Below are 18,951 nucleotides of genomic sequence, written 5' to 3' on the forward strand. Positions count from 1 at the left end.
CCGATGTTTCCCCCCTTCCAGTCCCGACGCTTCCCCCCCCCCTTCCAGTCCGACGCTTTCCCCCCCTTCCAGTCCCGACGCTTCCCCCCCCCCTTCCAGTCCCGACGCTTTCCCCCCCTTCCAGTCCGGACACTTTCCCCCCCCTTCCAGTCCGGACACTTTCCCCCCCTTCCAGTCCCTTTGGATTTTGTCACACGAACTGTCATGATCGTCTCTCGAAAGCTGTGTACTAACGATCCAATTATTATTATTATCGGTCCTCATACGAAAATGTTTGTACGATCTTCTTATAGTGTGGACGGGGCAGGCAGCGCGGGCGGGGCAGGCAGCGCGGGCGGGGCAGGCAGCGTGGGCGGGGCAGGCGTGTACGAAGGCATCAGAGTACAGGAGAGGATGGGATGTAGCAGAGATTTGTATTCGATCACACGGTCACAGGGACAGCTATTTTTCCAAACAGTTAGGGGGTTTTTCGGTTGAGGTGCAGATGAAGCGAATACTAACGTGGCACATTTACTATGATAGGAGCTATAAATGTCACACTCACCACAAACATGAAGACTGTGTAGAAGAGGAGAGCCATCGCACTGAAGGACTGGATGGAGGCCATCATGTTACGTTGGAGGCTCAGTGGGAGAACGATGCACAGAGAGATGGCGAAGAGGAGGAAGATACGGAAACCCTCGGTCACCTACACCATAGAAACAGAAAATACAATCATGGCAAAAAGAAGGAAGCAGACGTGACAAAACACCAACACCTCTAATAGGGTGAGCCACTCCTGACAGGAAATACAATATATATAGATAGGCGCTACATTTCCCCAACAATAAACTTCATCCGGTGCAACGAGGACAAGACCTGGTACCATCTGAGGGTGATCTCCATTGTGGTCCATGAAAAAAATGTTTAGCCTACAGCACCTGATATTCCCAGGCGGTCTCCATCCAGGTACTAAACCAGCCCAACCCTGCTTAGCTTCCGAGATCAGACGAGATCGGGCGCATTCAGGGTGATGTGGCCGTAGGCGCTATTCCTCCCACCGACCCCGACGACGGGGCGCCGTTCCTCCCACTTGACCCCGACGACGGGGCGCCGTTCCTCCCACTTGACCCCGACGACGGGGCGCCGTTCCTCCCACTTGACCCCGACGACGGGGCGCCGTTCCTCCCACTTGACCCGACGACGGGGCGCCGTTCCTCCCACTTGACCCCAACGACGGGGGCGCCGTTCCTCCCACTTGACCCCAACGACGGGGCGCCGTTCCTCCCACTTGACCCCAACGACGGGGCGCCGTTCCTCCCACTTGACCCCAACGACGGGGCGCCGTTCCTCCCACTTGACCCCAACGACGGGGCGCCGTTCCTCCCACTTGACCCCAACGACGGGGCGCCGTTCCTCCCAGTTGACCCCAACGACGGGGCGCCGTTCCTCCCAGTTGACCCCAACGACGGGCACCGTTCCTCCCAGTTGACCCCAACGACGGGGCACCGTTCCTCCCAGTTGACCCCAACGACGGGGCACCGTTCCTCCCAGTTGACCCCAACGACGGGGCACCGTTCCTCCCAGTTGACCCCAACGACGGGGCACCGTTCCTCCCAGTTGACCCCAACGACGGGGCACCGTTCCTCCCAGTTGACCCCAACGACGGGGCACCGTTCCTCCCAGTTGACCCCAACGACGGGGCACCGTTCCTCCCAGTTGACCCCAACGACGGGGCACCATTCCTCCCACTGACCCCAACGATGCGGCACTGTTCCTCCCACTGACCCCAACGATGGGGCATTGTCACCAAAATGGAGAACTATTTATCCCACTAACTCCAAGCCTAGGATATTGTTTACTCCCACTGGCCACAATCAGACCTCCCTTAAGTTTGAAGGGCAGTAAACTGGCCCCTTTTGTTTCAAGAGTTTGGAGACCCCTGTGATAGACCAACACAAAGTGGCACATAATTGGAAGGAACACAGGTGGACTCTATTTACTAATTAGGGGACTTCTGAAGGCAACTGGTTCCACTAGATTTTAGTTACGGGTATCAAAGTAAAGGGGCCGAATACAAATGCCGCCACACTTTTCACAGATTTATTGGTCACAAATGTTGGGAACCATTTCTCATTTTCCTTCCACTTCACAATTATGAGCCACTTTGTGTCGGTCCATCACATCCAATCCCGATAAATACATTGATGGTTCTGGTTGTCACATGACAACAGGGGGAACATTTCAAAGGGGAGGAAGACTTTTTTCAAGGCACTGTATCTCCAATCATTCTACATTCATCTATCCAACCCGAGTGCCACACCTCACACATGAAGGGAACCCACAATCACATCTCGCAGCTTGGCGTCTGAGGGCACCCCTGGCCTACTTGCTCTCACTGTCGTTTGGCATTACATGAGCACAGGGGGGGGCCGAATGAGCAGAAAGTTCAGGAGGGAAAAGTCCGACCGCACAGCCAGGAACATGTGCTTCTAGTTAACAGAAGAAGCTCAGAGGTTCCAGACAGAACTATACTAGTCGTGTCCACCCCGGGATACTCCCACAACTCTATTAGCTGGTTTATGTAATTGTCCTTCTTGTGAAATTTACAAAAAGGGGATAAATTAGGAAGGTGCTGCATAGATCGGGGCCTTTCACACTGGCGGGACGGGTATAGTCACAGCTATCTTGGCTGCACTCCTATGGATCACAGGAGTGCATATCGTTCTGCACTCCCATGACCTGTGTGCGGCCTACAGCGGGCTAATGCCTGCTGTTAGGTGATGTCATTCAGGCTCTGAAAACATCCTGACTTTAAAATCGGGATCCACCCAGATGTCTGGACCGGCACCTGGCTCAGCCTGAAAGAGATCTGCCAGGAGCCTGAGCCAGCCGCTCCAACCCCCTCCACAGCCTGGCACTCCAGTGAGCGCTGGAGGGGAAGAGCAGAGGGTTGGAGACAGCCCCGGCTCTCTGCTCAGAGCGGAGGGGGAGAGCTGAGCGATCGGCAGTCTTTGATCGCTCAGTTCTCACTGCAGAGCCGGTGGGGGACAGATGCTGCATTCACCTAGGTCAATATATATATATATGTTTTTCCCATACTTCTCTTTTAAGCTGTGTGTTCACTGCCTCCCCCACACCCTTAGGTTGCAAAACCAGCTAGACAGGTGTATTCATTCTGCAGACACAGCGCTTCGCTGCAAGAATTATTCTCCCACTGTATCCGCAGGCATCCCCACCACCTGACCCATTCAAGCAAATGGGGCTTCACCGCAACTGCGTCTATTGCACACAGGCCGCGCGTCTATTGCACACAGGCCGCGCGTCTATTGCACACAGGCCGCGCGTCTATTGCACACAGGCCGCGCGTCTATTGCACACAGGCCGCGTCTATTGCACACAGGCCGCGTCTATTGCACACAGGCCGCGTCTATTGCACACAGGCCGCGTCTATTGCACACAGGCCGCGTCTATTGCACACAGGCCGCGTCTATTGCACACAGGCCGCGTCTATTGCACACAGGCCGCGTCTATTGCACACAGGCCGCGTCTATTGCACACAGGCCGCGTCTATTGCACACAGGCCGCGCGTCTATTGCACACAGGCCGCGTCTATTGCACACAGGCCGCGTCTATTGCACACAGGCCGCGTCTATTGCACACAGGCCGCGTCTATTGCACACAGGCCGCGTCTATTGCACACAGGCCGCGTCTATTGCACACAGGCCGCGTCTATTGCAATGATGCAGCATTTACAGGGTGAAAAAAAAAAACAGTGAATTGGTGAGAAATCCTTACAGCCAAACACCACTGTGTATCGCTTTTCAGAGAGGCGGCCGGCGCCTAGCATTAAAGGATAAGTTCACTTTTCATAACATGTTACACGCACATTCAGGGTGTAACATGTAACATGTTACGATCAGACCGGCCACTGCTTCCCCCGATCCCTGCTTTGACAGCTAGTGGGGGATCTTCCCCCACCCTAGCTAGCTGTTGAAGTTAAAAAAAAAACAAAAACAAAACACAACAACACACACAGCAGGGCGGGGATCCGCCCACCAGGCCAGGTCACTTATTCATGGCCCTCTGTGAATGAGAGACTACAAGTCCCAGCAGCCTTAGTGGCTGTCGGCTTGTAGTTCTCAGTGGACAGCGCTGTGGAGCGTGATGGCAGTTCATTCATTCTTCCTGTCAGTATATCTGCTTGTCCGTACATCCATACACCCCGTACAGGCAAGCAGGTTTACCGACAGATCTGCAGGAGCCCTGCATGGCACCAGCGATCTCTTGATGTTTTCCAGGCTCCTGCAGACAAAAATAATGAATTCAAATTTTTAAACCTACAAATAATCTTTTACTAAAAAGGTGAACGTATCCCTTCAGGAATAAGACCCTCTTCTCTCCCTTTATCTTTCTGAATGACGTTCCTTTTTAACAAATTTACCTGAAGGCCAAGTAAGCGGGCAAAGAAGGAGGATCCCAGGTCTCCGATGACAACATAGAAGGCGATGCAAGTCCCCAGCATCAGTCCAATCATACTGTGAGAAGTAGAGACAATGTCAGATCGCAGCACACATGTATGAGCAATGCAAAGAAATAAAACCATACAATACTGGCAGACGAGAAAAGAAAAAGCCTCCCCCAGTATAAAGAGAACCTGTACTCATTAACCACTTCCACGCTGCCCTATAGGAGAAATACTGCTACAGGGCGGCACATGTGCGCAGAATCACGTGTGTGTGTGTACACATATACATACACACACATATACATACACACACATATACATACATATATGATTTTGCAGTTCCGGGTAGGGGGCGCGCACCCTATCCACGCTGCCATTCGCGGCTTTGGCTGTCAATCATCGGGTCTCAGCCAGTGATTTGTCGCCGGCACCCGGTGATCACCGGGTATCTCCAACGAGGGAGAGACCTGAGCAGGGGCGGACTGACAACTCATGGGGCTCCCGGGCAATAGGGGATCATGGGGCCCCTGTGTCCTTGCCCAAACTCAAAAAATGCCTATGAAAAAGGTACCAGGGGCATCTCATGGGGCCCCCTACTGACCCCGGGCCCTCGGACAGTTTCCAAATGGTCAGTCCGCCCCTGGACCTGAGTATAAACAACACAGATCTCTCCCGTCAGTTCCTGCACACTGCTTTGTATGGCTCTGCATAGCAGCATGCGCACAGTGAAACACTCCCAACACACAGTTAACCCTTTGATCGCCCCTCATGTTAACACCGTCCTGCCCAGTGTCATTAGTACAGTGTCAGTGCTATTTATTAGCATTGATGACTGTATTGGTGTCACTGGGGATATCAGTGACACCAAGTCAGTTCCCCTCCAGTGTCAGAATGTCCGCCGCAGCCCGGCTATAAGTCGCTGATCGCCGCCATTACTGGTAACAAAAAAAAAAAAAAATCCCAGTATCTCTCCCGCCATTTGTAGACGCGACAACTTTCATGTAAACAATTAATTTACACTTATTGGGATTTTGTTCAGCAAAGACACGGAGCGGGAGGTCACAGCAAAGACACGCAGCGGGAGGTCACAGCAAAGACACGCAGCGGGAGGTCACAGCAAAGACACGCAGCGGGAGGTCACAGCAAAGACACGCAGCGGGAGGTCACAGCAAAGACACGCAGCGGGAGGTCACAGCAAAGACACGCAGCGGGAGGTCACAGCAAAGACACGCAGCGGGAGGTCACAGCAAAGACACGGAGCGGGAGGTCACAGCAAAGACACGGAGCGGGAGGTCACAGCAAAGACACGCAGCGGGAGGTCACAGCAAAGACACGCAGCGGGAGGTCACAGCAAAGACACGCAGCGGGAGGTCACAGCAAAGACACGCAGCGGGAGGTCACAGCAAAGACACGCAGCGGGAGGTCACAGCAAAGACACGCAGCGGGAGGTCACAGCAAAGACACGCAGCGGGACGTCACAGCAAAGACACGCAGCGGGACGTCACAGCAAAGACGCGCAGCGGGAGGTCACAGCAAAGACGCGCAGCGGGAGGTCACAGCAAAGACGCGCAGCGGGAGGTCACAGCAAAGACGCGGAGCGGGAGGTCACAGCAAAGACGCGGAGCGGGAGGTCACAGCAAAGACGCGGAGCGGGACGTCACAGCAAAGACGCGCAGCGGGACGGTCACAGCAAAGACGCGGAGCGGGACGTCACAGCAAAGACGCGGAGCGGGACGTCACAGCAAAGACGCGGAGCGGGAGGTCACAGCAAAGACGCGGAGCGGGAGGTCACAGCAAAGACGCGGAGCGGGACGTCACAGCAAAGACGCGCAGCGGGACGTCACAGCAAAGACACGGAGCGGGACGTCACAGCAAAGACACGGAGCGGGACGTCACAGCAAAGACACGCAGCGGGACGTCACAGCAAAGACACGCAGCGGGACGTCACAGCAAAGACACGCAGCGGGAGGTCACAGCAAAGACACGCAGCGGGAGGTCACAGCAAAGACACGCAGCGGGAGGTCACAGCAAAGACACGCAGCGGGAGGTCACAGCAAAGACACGCAGCGGGAGGTCACAGCAAAGACACGCAGCGGGAGGTCACAGCAAAGACACGCAGCGGGAGGTCACAGCAAAGACACGCAGCGGGAGGTCACAGCAAAGACACGCAGCGGGAGGTCACAGCAAAGACACGCAGCGGGAGGTCACAGCAAAGACACGCAGCGGGAGGTCACAGCAAAGACACGCAGCGGGAGGTCACAGCAAAGACAAGCAGCGGGACGTCACAGCAAAGACACGCAGCGGGAGGTCACAGCAAAGACACGCAGCGGGAGGTCACAGCAAAGACACGCAGCGGGACGTCACAGCAAAGACACGCAGCGGGACGTCACAGCAAAGACACGCAGCGGGACGTCACAGCAAAGACACGCAGCGGGACGTCACAGCAAAGACACGCAGCGGGACGTCACAGCAAAGACACGCAGCGGGACGTCACAGCAAAGACACGCAGCGGGACGTCACAGCAAAGACACGCAGCGGGACGTCACAGCAAAGACACGCAGCGGGACGTCACAGCAAAGACACGCAGCGGGACGTCACAGCAAAGACACGCAGCGGGACGTCACAGCAAAGACACGCAGCGGGACGTCACAGCAAAGACACGCAGCGGGACGTCACAGCAAAGACACGCAGCGGGACGTCACAGCAAAGACACGCAGCGGGACGTCACAGCAAAGACACGCAGCGGGACGTCACAGCAAAGACACGCAGCGGGACGTCACAGCAAAGACACGCAGCGGGACGTCACAGCAAAGACACGCAGCGGGACGTCACAGCAAAGACACGCAGCGGGACGTCACAGCAAAGACACGCAGCGGGACGTCACAGCAAAGACACGCAGCGGGACGTCACAGCAAAGACACGCAGCGGGACGTCACAGCAAAGACACGCAGCGGGACGTCACAGCAAAGACACGCAGCGGGACGTCACAGCAAAGACACGCAGCGGGACGTCACAGCAAAGACACGCAGCGGGACGTCACAGCAAAGACACGCAGCGGGACGTCACAGCAAAGACACGCAGCGGGACGTCACAGCAAAGACACGCAGCGGGACGTCACAGCAAAGACACGCAGCGGGAGGTCACAGCAAAGACACGCAGCGGGAGGTCACAGCAAAGACACGCAGCGGGAGGTCACAGCAAAGACACGCAGCGGGAGGTCACAGCAAAGACACGCAGCGGGAGGTCACAGCAAAGACACGCAGCGGGAGGTCACAGCAAAGACACGCAGCGGGACGTCACAGCAAAGACACGCAGCGGGAGGTCACAGCAAAGACACGCAGCGGGAGGTCACAGCAAAGACACGGAGCGGGAGGTCACAGCAAAGACACGCAGCGGGAGGTCACAGCAAAGACACGCAGCGGGACGTCACAGCAAAGACACGCAGCGGGACGTCACAGCAAAGACACGCAGCGGGACGTCACAGCAAAGACACGCAGCGGGACGTCACAGCAAAGACACGCAGCGGGAGGTCACAGCAAAGACACGCAGCGGGAGGTCACAGCAAAGACACGCAGCGGGAGGTCACAGCAAAGACACGCAGCGGGAGGTCACAGCAAAGACACGCAGCGGGACGTCACAGCAAAGACACGCAGCGGGAGGTCACAGCAAAGACACGCAGCGGGACGTCACAGCAAAGACACGGAGCGGGAGGTCACAGCAAAGACACGGAGCGGGAGGTCACAGCAAAGACACGGAGCGGGACGTCACAGCAAAGACACGGAGCGGGACGTCACAGCAAAGACACGGAGCGGGACGTCACAGCAAAGACACGGAGCGGGACGTCACAGCAAAGACACGGAGCGGGAGGTCACAGCAAAGACACGGAGCGGGAGGTCACAGCAAAGACACGGAGCGGGATTGTCACAGCAAAGACACGGAGCGGGACGTCACAGCAAAGACACGGAGCGGGACATCACAGCAAAGACACGGAGCAGGACGTCACAGCAAAGACACGGAGCGGGACGTCACAGCAAAGACACGGAGCGGGACGTCACAGCAAAGACACGGAGCGGGACGTCACAGCAAAGACACGGAGCGGGACGTCACAGCAAAGACACGGAGCGGGAGACATTTTGGCCGAAATTTATAACGAAATTTTTTTTTACTGGACATGTTTTATAGCAAAAAGTCAAACAATATTGTTTCAGACAGCCAATCAAAAGCAGCAAAGGCATTCCCTGCACAATAGCTGCACATATATAGGGGGTGTGGCTGAAGGTTGGGGAACGCATCTCCTGCTCCTGATTGGCTATCTGCAGTGACATCATCCTGGGGGGATCTCTCACGCAGTATCGGACGCATCCTGCGTTCATCCTTACTCGCGGTTTCCGTCACAACCAATCCCAGGGCTCACCTCGTCTCCACCAGCATTTTCCCAGCTTTTCCATAGGCGTGGAAGGCTACGAGAAACAAAGAGGGAGAAACAGTAAATATATATTTTTTGCATCAAGAAGGTAAAACACACCAAAAGATCAGAAAAATAAGTGTGAAGAGGTGCGTGGACATGCGTGTGATTGCCGTGTCACATCCCCGCCCGTCATCTGCACTCAGGACTATCATTGTGCCGTGATAGAGCGGCTCCCCAGCAGATGTGGGCTTTCAGATTACAGCCGTGTCACCTACTCCACGCCAGACCGCCGCGCTAATCATCGGGTGCCGTGTATAGATCAAAGCTGCCGAATGGCGGCCTTCCCTCTGTTCTGACGCTGTGGCACCGACGGAAGCTTCCAGCCATACACTCGGCGTATGGGAGGGCGGAAATCAATACACGGGGAGATCCAACACCAGCCAGCCTGAAATACACAGAACGCTGCTGAATGGATGGATTTCCAGCAATTATGTATCTCAGATCCAATCACATCCACCGGAGGAGCTTACAATCCAATGCAGCCTCAGCCAGGGCTCCTCCAGAGGGTGCTCGGGGCTCCTCCAGAGGGTGCTCGGGGCTGCTCCAGAGGGTGCTCGGGGCTGCTCCAGAGGGTGCTCGGGGCTCCTCCAGAGGGTGCTCGGGGCTCCTCCAGAGGGTGCTCGGGGCTCCTCCAGAGGGTGCTCGGGGCTCCTCCAGAGGGTGCTCGGGGCTCCTCCAGAGGGTGCTCGGGGTTCCTCAAGCTGTGGCTGATTGACCTCTCAATTGGTGGCATGTAATGTGTTCCTTGAAGCATGTTCCCAGTCTGCAACACGTCCTATAGCATATCTGCAGTCTCTGACCCTCTCATGTACCACGTCTGCAGCCTCTGACCCTCTCCTGTACCACGTCTGCAGTCTCTGACCCTCTCCTGTACCACGTCTGCAGTCTCTGACCCCCTCCTGTACCACGTCTGCAGTCTCTAAACGTCTCCTGTACCACGTCTGCAGTCTCTGACTGTCTCATGTAGCATGGCCATAGTCTTTGCTGATGTGTATCCACTGTTTCAAAGACTGAATATTCACAAAATGTCATGTGTGGCCCCTTTGGAGATGCCGGGGGCCGCACATGAAGCCTTCCATATCTATAAAGTCGGCCACCACTGCTATAAAGTATTACCATTCCTGGAGTTCTAATATAAAGCTTTCCTGGTCCCTTTCATGCACCGTCCCCCCTATCCCCCCCCCCCCCCACATACATTCCAATCAGCGCCATTTTTGGCTGCCTCACTGGCCAACAGGAATGTGTGGACCCAGTGAGGGCCGGGGAGGGCCGGGGAGGGCCAGCAAGGGCCGGTAAGCTTCAATACACTTTATACCTTTTAGCAGATTTAACCCATCGAACACCTTTGGGATGAATCTAAATGCCGACTACTAGAACTTCCTGTCCAGCATCAGTACCTGAGACCTCACAAACACCCTGCAAAATCTTGTGGAAAGTCCTCCCAGAAGAGTGGACCACAGATGGGGGTGGGGGAGGCACAGCTCCCAGTAGTCATGATCAGGAGGGCCCTGATCCTGGGAGCTTACAATCTAAGAGGGAGGGGCTAGTGATATTAGCTGAAGGCGGGATAGGCTTCCCTGAAGAGACATGTTCACCTAAAAGTGGGCAGAATAGGCAATAGTTGGATAGATTGGGGTAGAGAGTTCCAGAGGATGGGGGAGGCTCTGGAGAAGGAAAGAAATGGTGGCGATTTGGCGAATCCTCCGGCCTGAGTCTCCTCACAAGGCGTTGCTGCAGCGAATACAAAGGAGAGAGGTGACCCCCGGGAGGAGGAGGAGGGGGCGAGCCTCCCAGTAATGTTAGTTACCACGGACCCTCTGCTGGGGGCCACATGGCCCAATCAGAGAATATATTTAGCCGTCCAATGACTCGCATTTACCCACCGCCGTCCCTATGGGAAATATCAAATCAGATCATTCCTTTCCTGAGAATTCCCCACATGACCCCCCTATCCCAACCACATGGTGGATCCCCTCACAGGGTGACCCTTCCATTGCAGCCTACAGCAAGCCTGTCCTTCTCATAACGGCTAAAACCACTCTGATTGGCCGGCAACACTACAGACTTTGTAGATGAATTCCCAGAACCCTCTCCTGGTAATTGGCTCATCAGCTCTTCCGGAAATCTGCAGAGTAAAGGCCGGCAGACAGTTCAATGGCTTCATGGTTACAACGCCTTACAGCACTGGGGTTGGAATGCCGGCCAGGAGGCCGTCTGCATGGAGTTTGCATGTCCTCCCTGTGGTTTCATGGGCACGGTTAATTGGCTCCAGTCTAATTGCCCATTGTATGTGTATGACATATGGACCTTCGATTGTCAGCTCCTGGGGGACAGGGACTGGTCGCAGAGTATATGAAGTGCTGTGTACAGTGCTGATGGTATATAAACGTCTGTAATAAATAAAAGGAAGTCCTGAGATTTACAGCCCAAGGCGTTGCATCCTTACATGTGACATTATTGCTTCCTCCCGCTATTGGTTGTTAGGATGCTGGCGGCCATGCCACACAGGGTTGTTGCTTGCAAGGATGCTGGTGGTGGGGCCGCACAGTGTCACTGGTTACTAGGATGCCAGCAGTGGGGCTGCACAGTGTCACTGGTTACTAGGATGCCAGCAGTGGGGCTGCACAGTGTCAGTGGTTGCTAAGATGCCAGCAGTGGGGCCGCACAGTGTCACTGGTTACTAGGATGCCAGCAGTGGGGCCGCACAGTGTCACTGGTTACTAGGATGCCAGCAGTGGGGCTGCACAGTGTTACTGGTTACTAGGATGCCAGCAGTGGGGCTGCACAGTGTCAGTGGTTGCTAAGATGCTGGCAGCGGGGCCGCAGAGTGTCATTGGTTGCTAAGATGCCGGCAGTGGGGCTGCACAGTGTCACTGGTTGCTAAGACGCCAGCAGCGGGGTTGCACAGTGTCATTGGTTGCTAAGATGCCAGTAGTAGGGCGGCACAGTGTCACTGGTTGCTATGCTGTAGGAGGCCACCTGAACATCCAATGACTGCACAGCCCTGAGGCTGAACAAGCACTGAGGAATAAATGTCTGCCATGGACACTCTGGCCTCAGTGATGCCCCCCATCTGGCCCCCATCAGTGCTGCTTGGGGTGGGCACCTCAGTGAGCCTCATAAGCAGCACGTCTTCTATAACCCCGCCCCCCCCTTAGGGGTGAGTGCAGAATGAGTGTCCCTGCGGCCCGAACAAATGTACAGATCAGAGAGCGAATTACAAATCAGGACAACCTTCTCCTGAGCAAGAAATGCTGAAAAAAAAAAAAAAAGAAAACCGTAGATTGCTGCGACGGTGCATTGCCTGCAGGACGACGCATGTCACCCCTTCTCACTGCTGGGAAATAGTTTTTCTACGGCTCTGAAATTGGGGGGGGAATAGAGAATCCCTGGGAAGATTGCGGGCAGATGGGACTCCATGGCGGGATCTGAACCCGGAACTTCACTGTGCCGTCCTCCTCACCACCGGAACACACGGCTCCTGTGAGATATGTCCTTCTGGATCCTTCCCATAGGAAGAGCTTGGCGTTGTCAGATGTTCCGCAGTTCCTGGAACCTCAAATATCTGAGAAATGTTATTCTTCCTAAATCCAGATCCTGCAGACGTTGTCACACACAGCGCCGTGCAGCCGCAGCATCCCAGCCAACCCTTTACCTAAACGTTCCATATGAATACCGCAGAGACGGGCCGCAACATCTGTTGGGTTTTTACGGGTGTCTCCGGGGGAGAGATTTCCCCCTCATTTCCTGTCTCGAGGACAAACATCAGGAAGTATGCCCCCAGTGGCCCTGCCAGACTCATCATTCTAGAGGGGCGAAGGAGCGTTTACATTTACAGCGGAACGTCGCTCTTGGAATCAGCGCTGGCTATTGTAACCCTCACGCTGCAAGGACTGGTACATACACAGGAAGGGAGACAGTTACTTGGTTTACAGGTTTTTTTTACAATTCTTCTGTGTCTTCCTGGTTTCTTGCCTAGGCAAATGATGTCATACATCCAAGGACAGTAAAATGGATGGGAAACCGGACGAAAAGACGGATGAAAACGGACAGGAAATGGATGTAGATGGATGAAAACGGACAGAAAAACAGATGGAAAAAACGGATGTAGACCGATGTAAACAGACGGGAAAACAGATGTAACTGGACGGGAAACGGATGTGGACGGATCAAAAATGGATGGAAATGGATCAAAAACAGACAGAAAAACAGGCGTAGACGGATGTAAACGGACAGGAAACCAGATGTAGATGGATGTAAACGGACAGGAAACCAGATGTAGACGGATGTAAACGGACAGGAAACCAGATGTAGACGGACCAAAAACTGATGTAAAACAGGTGAAAAAAACGGGTGAAAAGCCATCTGTTTTTCTTTGAAAACGTGAGTGAACTGAAGAAAACCAACCCGCCCGCGGCTGCGAAGGGCCGTTACTCAGCATAATATCATCTTTTATGTTTTACCAAAAAAAAAAAAAGTCCGATAATATTTTGTGCATTTTGCACCAACATTCATGGGGTCACATTCTTTCTTGAGTGATAAATAGCTGCACAAATATCGCGCGACATAACAATTTGCCCCGCCACCCTCCTACTCTACAGGGCCTCCGCTTTCAGAAACGATAGAATGTTCCAGGGGCTTCTGAGTAACTTTCTGCCCCAAAATGCAAAAAACCCCCCAAACCTGCTGTCCAGCCGATTGCACAGACGGAGGAACCGATGAACTTACCGAGCCCGGCGTAGGTCCTGCGTTTGGTCACGCTGGCCGACTTGACGAGGAACATGCAGGACTGATGGGTCATCCAACAGCACAACATGAGGAGCAGAGTGCCCAGCGCAACGCCGCACTGCAAGACAAACAGCAAAATCATTCCAAGATGGCGGCTCATCGGATGGCGAGACGGGAGGAAATCAGAGCGCAGCTACTGGATGTCACACACACTCCCCGGCCTGGCTGTCAGATGTTAATGAGCAGCCAGCCTATCTCTCCCAGGGTGGAGGGCACCGGTCAGGGGGCGGAGAGCGCCCGTCAGAGGGCGGAGGGCGCCCGTCAGAGGGCGGAGGGCGCCCGTCAGAGGGCGGAGGGCGCCCGTCAGAGGGCGGAGGGCGCCCGTCAGAGGGCGGAGGGCGCCCGTCAGAGGGCGGAGGGCGCCCGTCAGAGGGCGGAGGGCGCCCGTCAGAGGGGAGAGGGCGCCCGTCAGAGGGGAGAGGGCGCCCGTCAGAGGGAGAGGGCGCCCGTCAGAGGGGAGAGGGCGCCCGTCAGAGGGGAGAGGGCGCCCGTCAGAGGGGAGAGGGCGCCCGTCAGGGGAGAGGGCGCCCGTCCAGGGGAGAGGGCGCCCGTCAGGGGAGAGGGCGCCCGTCAGGGGAGAGGGTACTGGTCAGGGGGCGGAGAGCAATGGTCAGGGGGGAACCGGTCAGGGAGCGTTGGGCACCGGTCAGGGGGGCGGAGGGCACCGGTCAGAGGAGAGGCACCGGTCAGAGGAGAGGGCGCCCGTCAGAGGGCGGAGGGCACCCGTCAGAGGAGAGGGCGCCCATCAGAGGGCGGAGGGCACCCGTCAGAGGAGAGGGCGCCCGTCAGAGGCGGAGGGCACCAGTCAGGGGGAACCGGTCAGGGGGCGGAGGGCACCGGTCGGAGGGCGCCAGTCAGGGGGCGGAGGGCACCAGTCAGGGGGCGGAGGGCACCAGTCAGGGGGCGGAGGGCACCAGTCAGGGGGCGGAGGGCACCAGTCAGGGGGCGGAGGGCACCAGTCAGGGGGCGGAGGGCACCAGTCAGGGGGCGGAGGGCACCAGTCAGGGGGCGGAGGGCACCAGTCAGGGGGCGGAGGGCACAGGTCGGATACAGGTCGTGATCACTGATTGGCTGCAATGTCCCCTCCCCCGATAATCTCTGACCACCCGCACGCTCACCTCTTTGAAGCAGAACGGCATAGTCAGCACGCTGACCCCAACGATGCTGTTCACCACGTTCATGATCAGCCCCCAGTGAGAAGCCGCCATTTTTCTTGCGTCTGGAGGTATAAATAAACCGGATTGTACCAAAAAAAAATATATTAAATTGTACAAAAATAAAACCTCCAGCGAACGTTACAAATATAAAAACATTTCATCAGGAAAGAGTTCCCTCCACAGAGCCGCAGCCGGGGAAGAGCGATTTCAGCAGAACAGAAGTTCCTGCGGGCACAGAAATGGGTTGTCAGTCTCTGAGGACATGTGACCCGTACCATGGAGACGGGCGCAATCCCAGGCGCCGCGGTAACCCGGTCCGGACTAAGACACGGGATCGGATATGGCGGTCGGGGATCTTGGGGTGCGGTGGTGGGGGAGGGGTGCAAAGTTGGGTAATTTGTCCAATAAAAAGGATGTAACTTGTAACTCCGAGGGAGGCAGCGATCGTAACTTTTCATTGGCCCTCTAACCGACAATCGGGCGGCTTCATCCAATCAGGTGTCTAGTTCAGCTCCCAGTGTCCTCAGTCGGGTCACCTTCCTCTGATCCGGGAGGTGGAGGCGGTCCCACAGATGAGAAGAGTCCTGATTGGTCCTTTCCGGGATCTGGAAGTGGAGAGGAAATGGTGAAGAACATTATTGGGGCCACAGCAGAGGAGAAAGCCAAGAGCAGGCAGCATGGGGGAGGGGCTAAGTGGGGGGGAGGGGCTGGGGTAAAATGAGGTCACCAACTACCCACAAATAACATGGGAACAGATGGGGGAGCGGGTGGGGAGTACTAGTGAGGGGGGGAGAGAAGGTACTAGTGAGGGGGGGAGAGTACTAGTGAGGGGGGGAGAGAAGGTACTAGTGAGGGGGGGAGAGTACTAGTGAGGGGGGAGAGAAGGTACTAGTGAGGGGGGGAGAGTACTAGTAAGGGGGGGAGAGAAGGTACTAGTGAGGGGGGGAGAGAAGGTACTAGTGAGGGGGGGAGAGAAGGTACTAGTGAGGGGGGGAGAGAAGGTACTAGTGAGGGGGGGAGAGAAGGTACTAGTGAGGGGGGAGGGAGAAGGTACTAGTGAGGGGGGAGGGAGAAGGTACTAGTGAGGGGGGAAGAGAAGGTACTAGTGAGGGGGGAAGAGAAGGTACTAGTGAGGGGGGGAAGAGAAGGTACTAGTGAGGGGGAGAGAAGGTACTAGTGAGGGGGAGAGAAGGTACCAGTGAGGGGGAGAGAAGGTACTAGTGGGGGGGAGAAGGTACTAGTGGGGGGGGAGAACTAGTCAGGGAAAGAGGATACTAGTCAGGGAAGAGGATACTAGTCAGGGGGGGTGGAGGGTACCAGTCAGGGCGGTGGAGGGTACTGGTCAGGGGGGTGGAGGGTACTGGTCAGGGGGGTGGAGGGTACTAGTCAGGGGGGTGGAGGGTACCAGTCAGGGAGGTGGAGGGTACCAGTCAGGGAGGTGGAGGGTACCAGTCAGGGGGTGGAGGGTACTAGTCAGGGGGGTGGAGGGTACCAGTCAGGGAGGTGGAGGGTACCAGTCAGGGAGGTGGAGGGTACCAGTCGGGGGGGGGTGAAGCGTACTAGTCGGGGGGGGGGGTGGAGGGTACTAGTCAGGGAAGAGGGTACCAGTCAGGGGGTGGAGGGTACCAGTCAGGGGGTGGAGGGTACTAGTCGGGGGGGTGGAGGGTACTAGTCGGGTACTAGTCAGGAGAGAGGGTACCAGTTAGGGGTGGAGGGTACTAGTCGGGGGGGGGGTGGGAGGGTACTAGTCGGGGGGGGTGGAGGGTACTAGTCAGGGGGTGGAGGGTACCAGTCAGGGAAGAGGATACCAGTCGGGGGGGGTGGAGGGTACCAGTCCGGGGGGGGGTGGAGGGTACCAGTCGGGGGGGGGGGGGGTGGAGGGTACCAGTCGGGGGGGGGGGTGGAGGGTACCAGTCCGGGGGGGGGGTGGAGGGAACCAGTCGGGGGGGGTGGAGGGAACCAGTCGGGGGAGAGGGTACCAGTCAGGGAAGAGGGTACTAGTCAGGGGGGGTGGAGGGTACTAGTCAGGGGGGTGGAGGGTACCAGTCGGGGGGGGGGTGGAGGGTACCAGTCGGGGGGGGGGGTGGAGGGTACCAGTCGGGGGGGGGGGGTGGAGGGTACCAGTCGGGAGGGGGGGTGGAGGGGTACCAGTCGGGAGGGGGGTGGAGGGTACCAGTCGGGAGGGGGGGTGGAGGGTACCAGTCGGGGGGGGGTGGAGGGTACTAGTCGGGGGGGTGGAGGGTACTAGTCGGGGGGGGTGGAGGGTACCAGTCGAGGGGGTGGAGGGTACCAGTCGGGGGGGGTGGAGGGTACTAGTCAGGGGGGGGGTGGAGGGTACTAGTCAGGGGGGGGTGGAGGGTACTAGTCGGGGGGGTGGAGGGTACTAGTCAGGGGGGGGTGGAGGGTACTAGTCGGAAGGTCCAGGTACCGGCGGGGTCAGCACTCGGGGTCCCCGGTCAGGGGGTAGCGGATCTCTCCATGCTCCGGGCTGTCAGTCTCATCTCCCGGCATGCCCCGGGCGGGTGACGTGTCTCTGGTAAACACAGACGTGACGTGGCGGAGGCCGGGCTGTGTCCGCTCTCTCTCTCTCCTCACTCTCGGAGGATTCTTCTTCTCACTTCCAGACTTCTCCGCCCCGGCCTCCGCTCACCCCCCGCCCCCTATTCCCGGCGGTACTGACCGATCGTTTCTCTCCACTTCCGGGTTCTCTCCGCCTCACTCCGTATCCAGGAAGTCAGGGACACCAGCGAGACGAGAGGAGGGGACAGCGCGGCCACTGGAGGGGAGGGGGAGAGAGTGCGGCACAGCGACACCGCCTGGCCGGATGACCAACTAACACCGCTAGTGGGGAACCACAGGACTCATCCGCCACCCATAGTATATTGTGTGATATTACCACCCCCCATAGTATATTGTGTGATATTACCACCCCCCATAGTATATTGTGTGATATTACCACCCCCATAGTATATTGTGTGATATTACCACCCCCATAGTATATTGTGTGATATTACCACCCCTCATAGTATATTGTGTGATATTACCACCCCCATAGTATATTGTGTGATATTACCACCCCCCATAGTATATTGTGTGATATTACCACCCCCATAGTATATTGTGTATTACCCCCCCATAGTATATTGTGTGATATTACCCCCCCCCCCCATAGTACATTGTGTGATATTATCACCATCTTTATTCATATTATTATTTCTATACACATTATAATGTTACTTTATTATATTTATGTTTTCACATTCAATGTAATTATCAAAAGCAGAACTTCGGGAGAATAAATCCATCGGTCATGTGACTTCTTCCGGACTCTTCTCCCAGATCTGAGCCGTCATCCAGTGTGAGACTTCCTGGAATACCGCTCACTGCTGCCCCCTCTGCTTGTGCAGGGGGACTGGTCTTGTCTCCGCCCCCTCCTGTAGTTTTCTGCGGTGGGTGGGACCTGCTGAATTTACAAGGTAATATCTGGGTTTTTAAAGGCATTTGGTGCACATAAAGTGAATGTATATCCTTTTAGACTAGTGGGGAATATACACTATATTGCCCCAAGTATTGGGCGCCGCCCTTCCACATACATGACCTTTAATGGCCCCCCAGTCTTAGTCCGTAGGGTTCAATATTGAGTTGGCCCCGCCCTTTCCACACACATGACCTTTATTGGCCCCCCAGTCTTAGTCCGTAGGGTTCAATATTGAGTTGGCCCCGCCCTTTGCAGCTATAACAGCTTCAACTCTTCTGGGAAGGCCGTCCACAAGGTTTAGGAGGGTGTCTATGGGAAGGTTGGACCATTCTTCCAGAAGCACATTTGTCAGGTCAGGCACTGATGTCGGGGGAGGAGGCCTGGCTCGCAGTCTCCGCTCTAATTCATCCCAAAGGTGTTCTATGGGGTTGAGGTCAGGACTCTGTGCAGGACAGTCAAGTTCCTCCACCCCAAACTGGCTCCTCCATGTCTTTATGGACCTTGCTTTGTGCACTGGTGGGCAGTCATGTTGGAACAGGAAGGGGCCATCCCCAAACTCCTCCCACAAAGTTGGGAGCATGAAATTGTCCATTGAAATTGGGAGCATGAAATT

General features: G+C 56.1%; 1 protein-coding gene and 1 non-coding gene across 2 annotated transcripts; both read right to left on the reverse strand.

The window, feature by feature from the left end:
- Positions 1 to 544: 544 nt before the first annotated feature.
- Positions 545 to 15,457, reverse strand: LOC149432784 (putative sodium-coupled neutral amino acid transporter 10; the record flags this gene model as incomplete). Its single annotated transcript, XM_089664945.1, has 5 exons — positions 14,822 to 15,457; positions 13,644 to 13,761; positions 8,862 to 8,907; positions 4,424 to 4,517; positions 545 to 688 (listed from the first exon to the last, which is right to left on the reverse strand). Coding segments are annotated over exons 1-5 (492 nt in total), but the record flags the coding sequence as incomplete, so codon positions are not given.
- On the reverse strand, positions 909 to 1,026 carry LOC149432785 (5S ribosomal RNA). Its single transcript, XR_016308969.1, has one exon. It is a non-coding gene; the product is annotated as a 5S ribosomal RNA (ribosomal RNA).
- Positions 15,458 to 18,951: the final 3,494 nt, after the last annotated feature.

This window comes from Staurois parvus, unplaced genomic scaffold (assembly GCF_062004578.1).
Source record: "Staurois parvus isolate SC_StPar_1 unplaced genomic scaffold, SC_StPar_1.0 ptg002111l, whole genome shotgun sequence".
Classification (NCBI taxonomy): Eukaryota; Metazoa; Chordata; class Amphibia; order Anura; family Ranidae; genus Staurois; species Staurois parvus.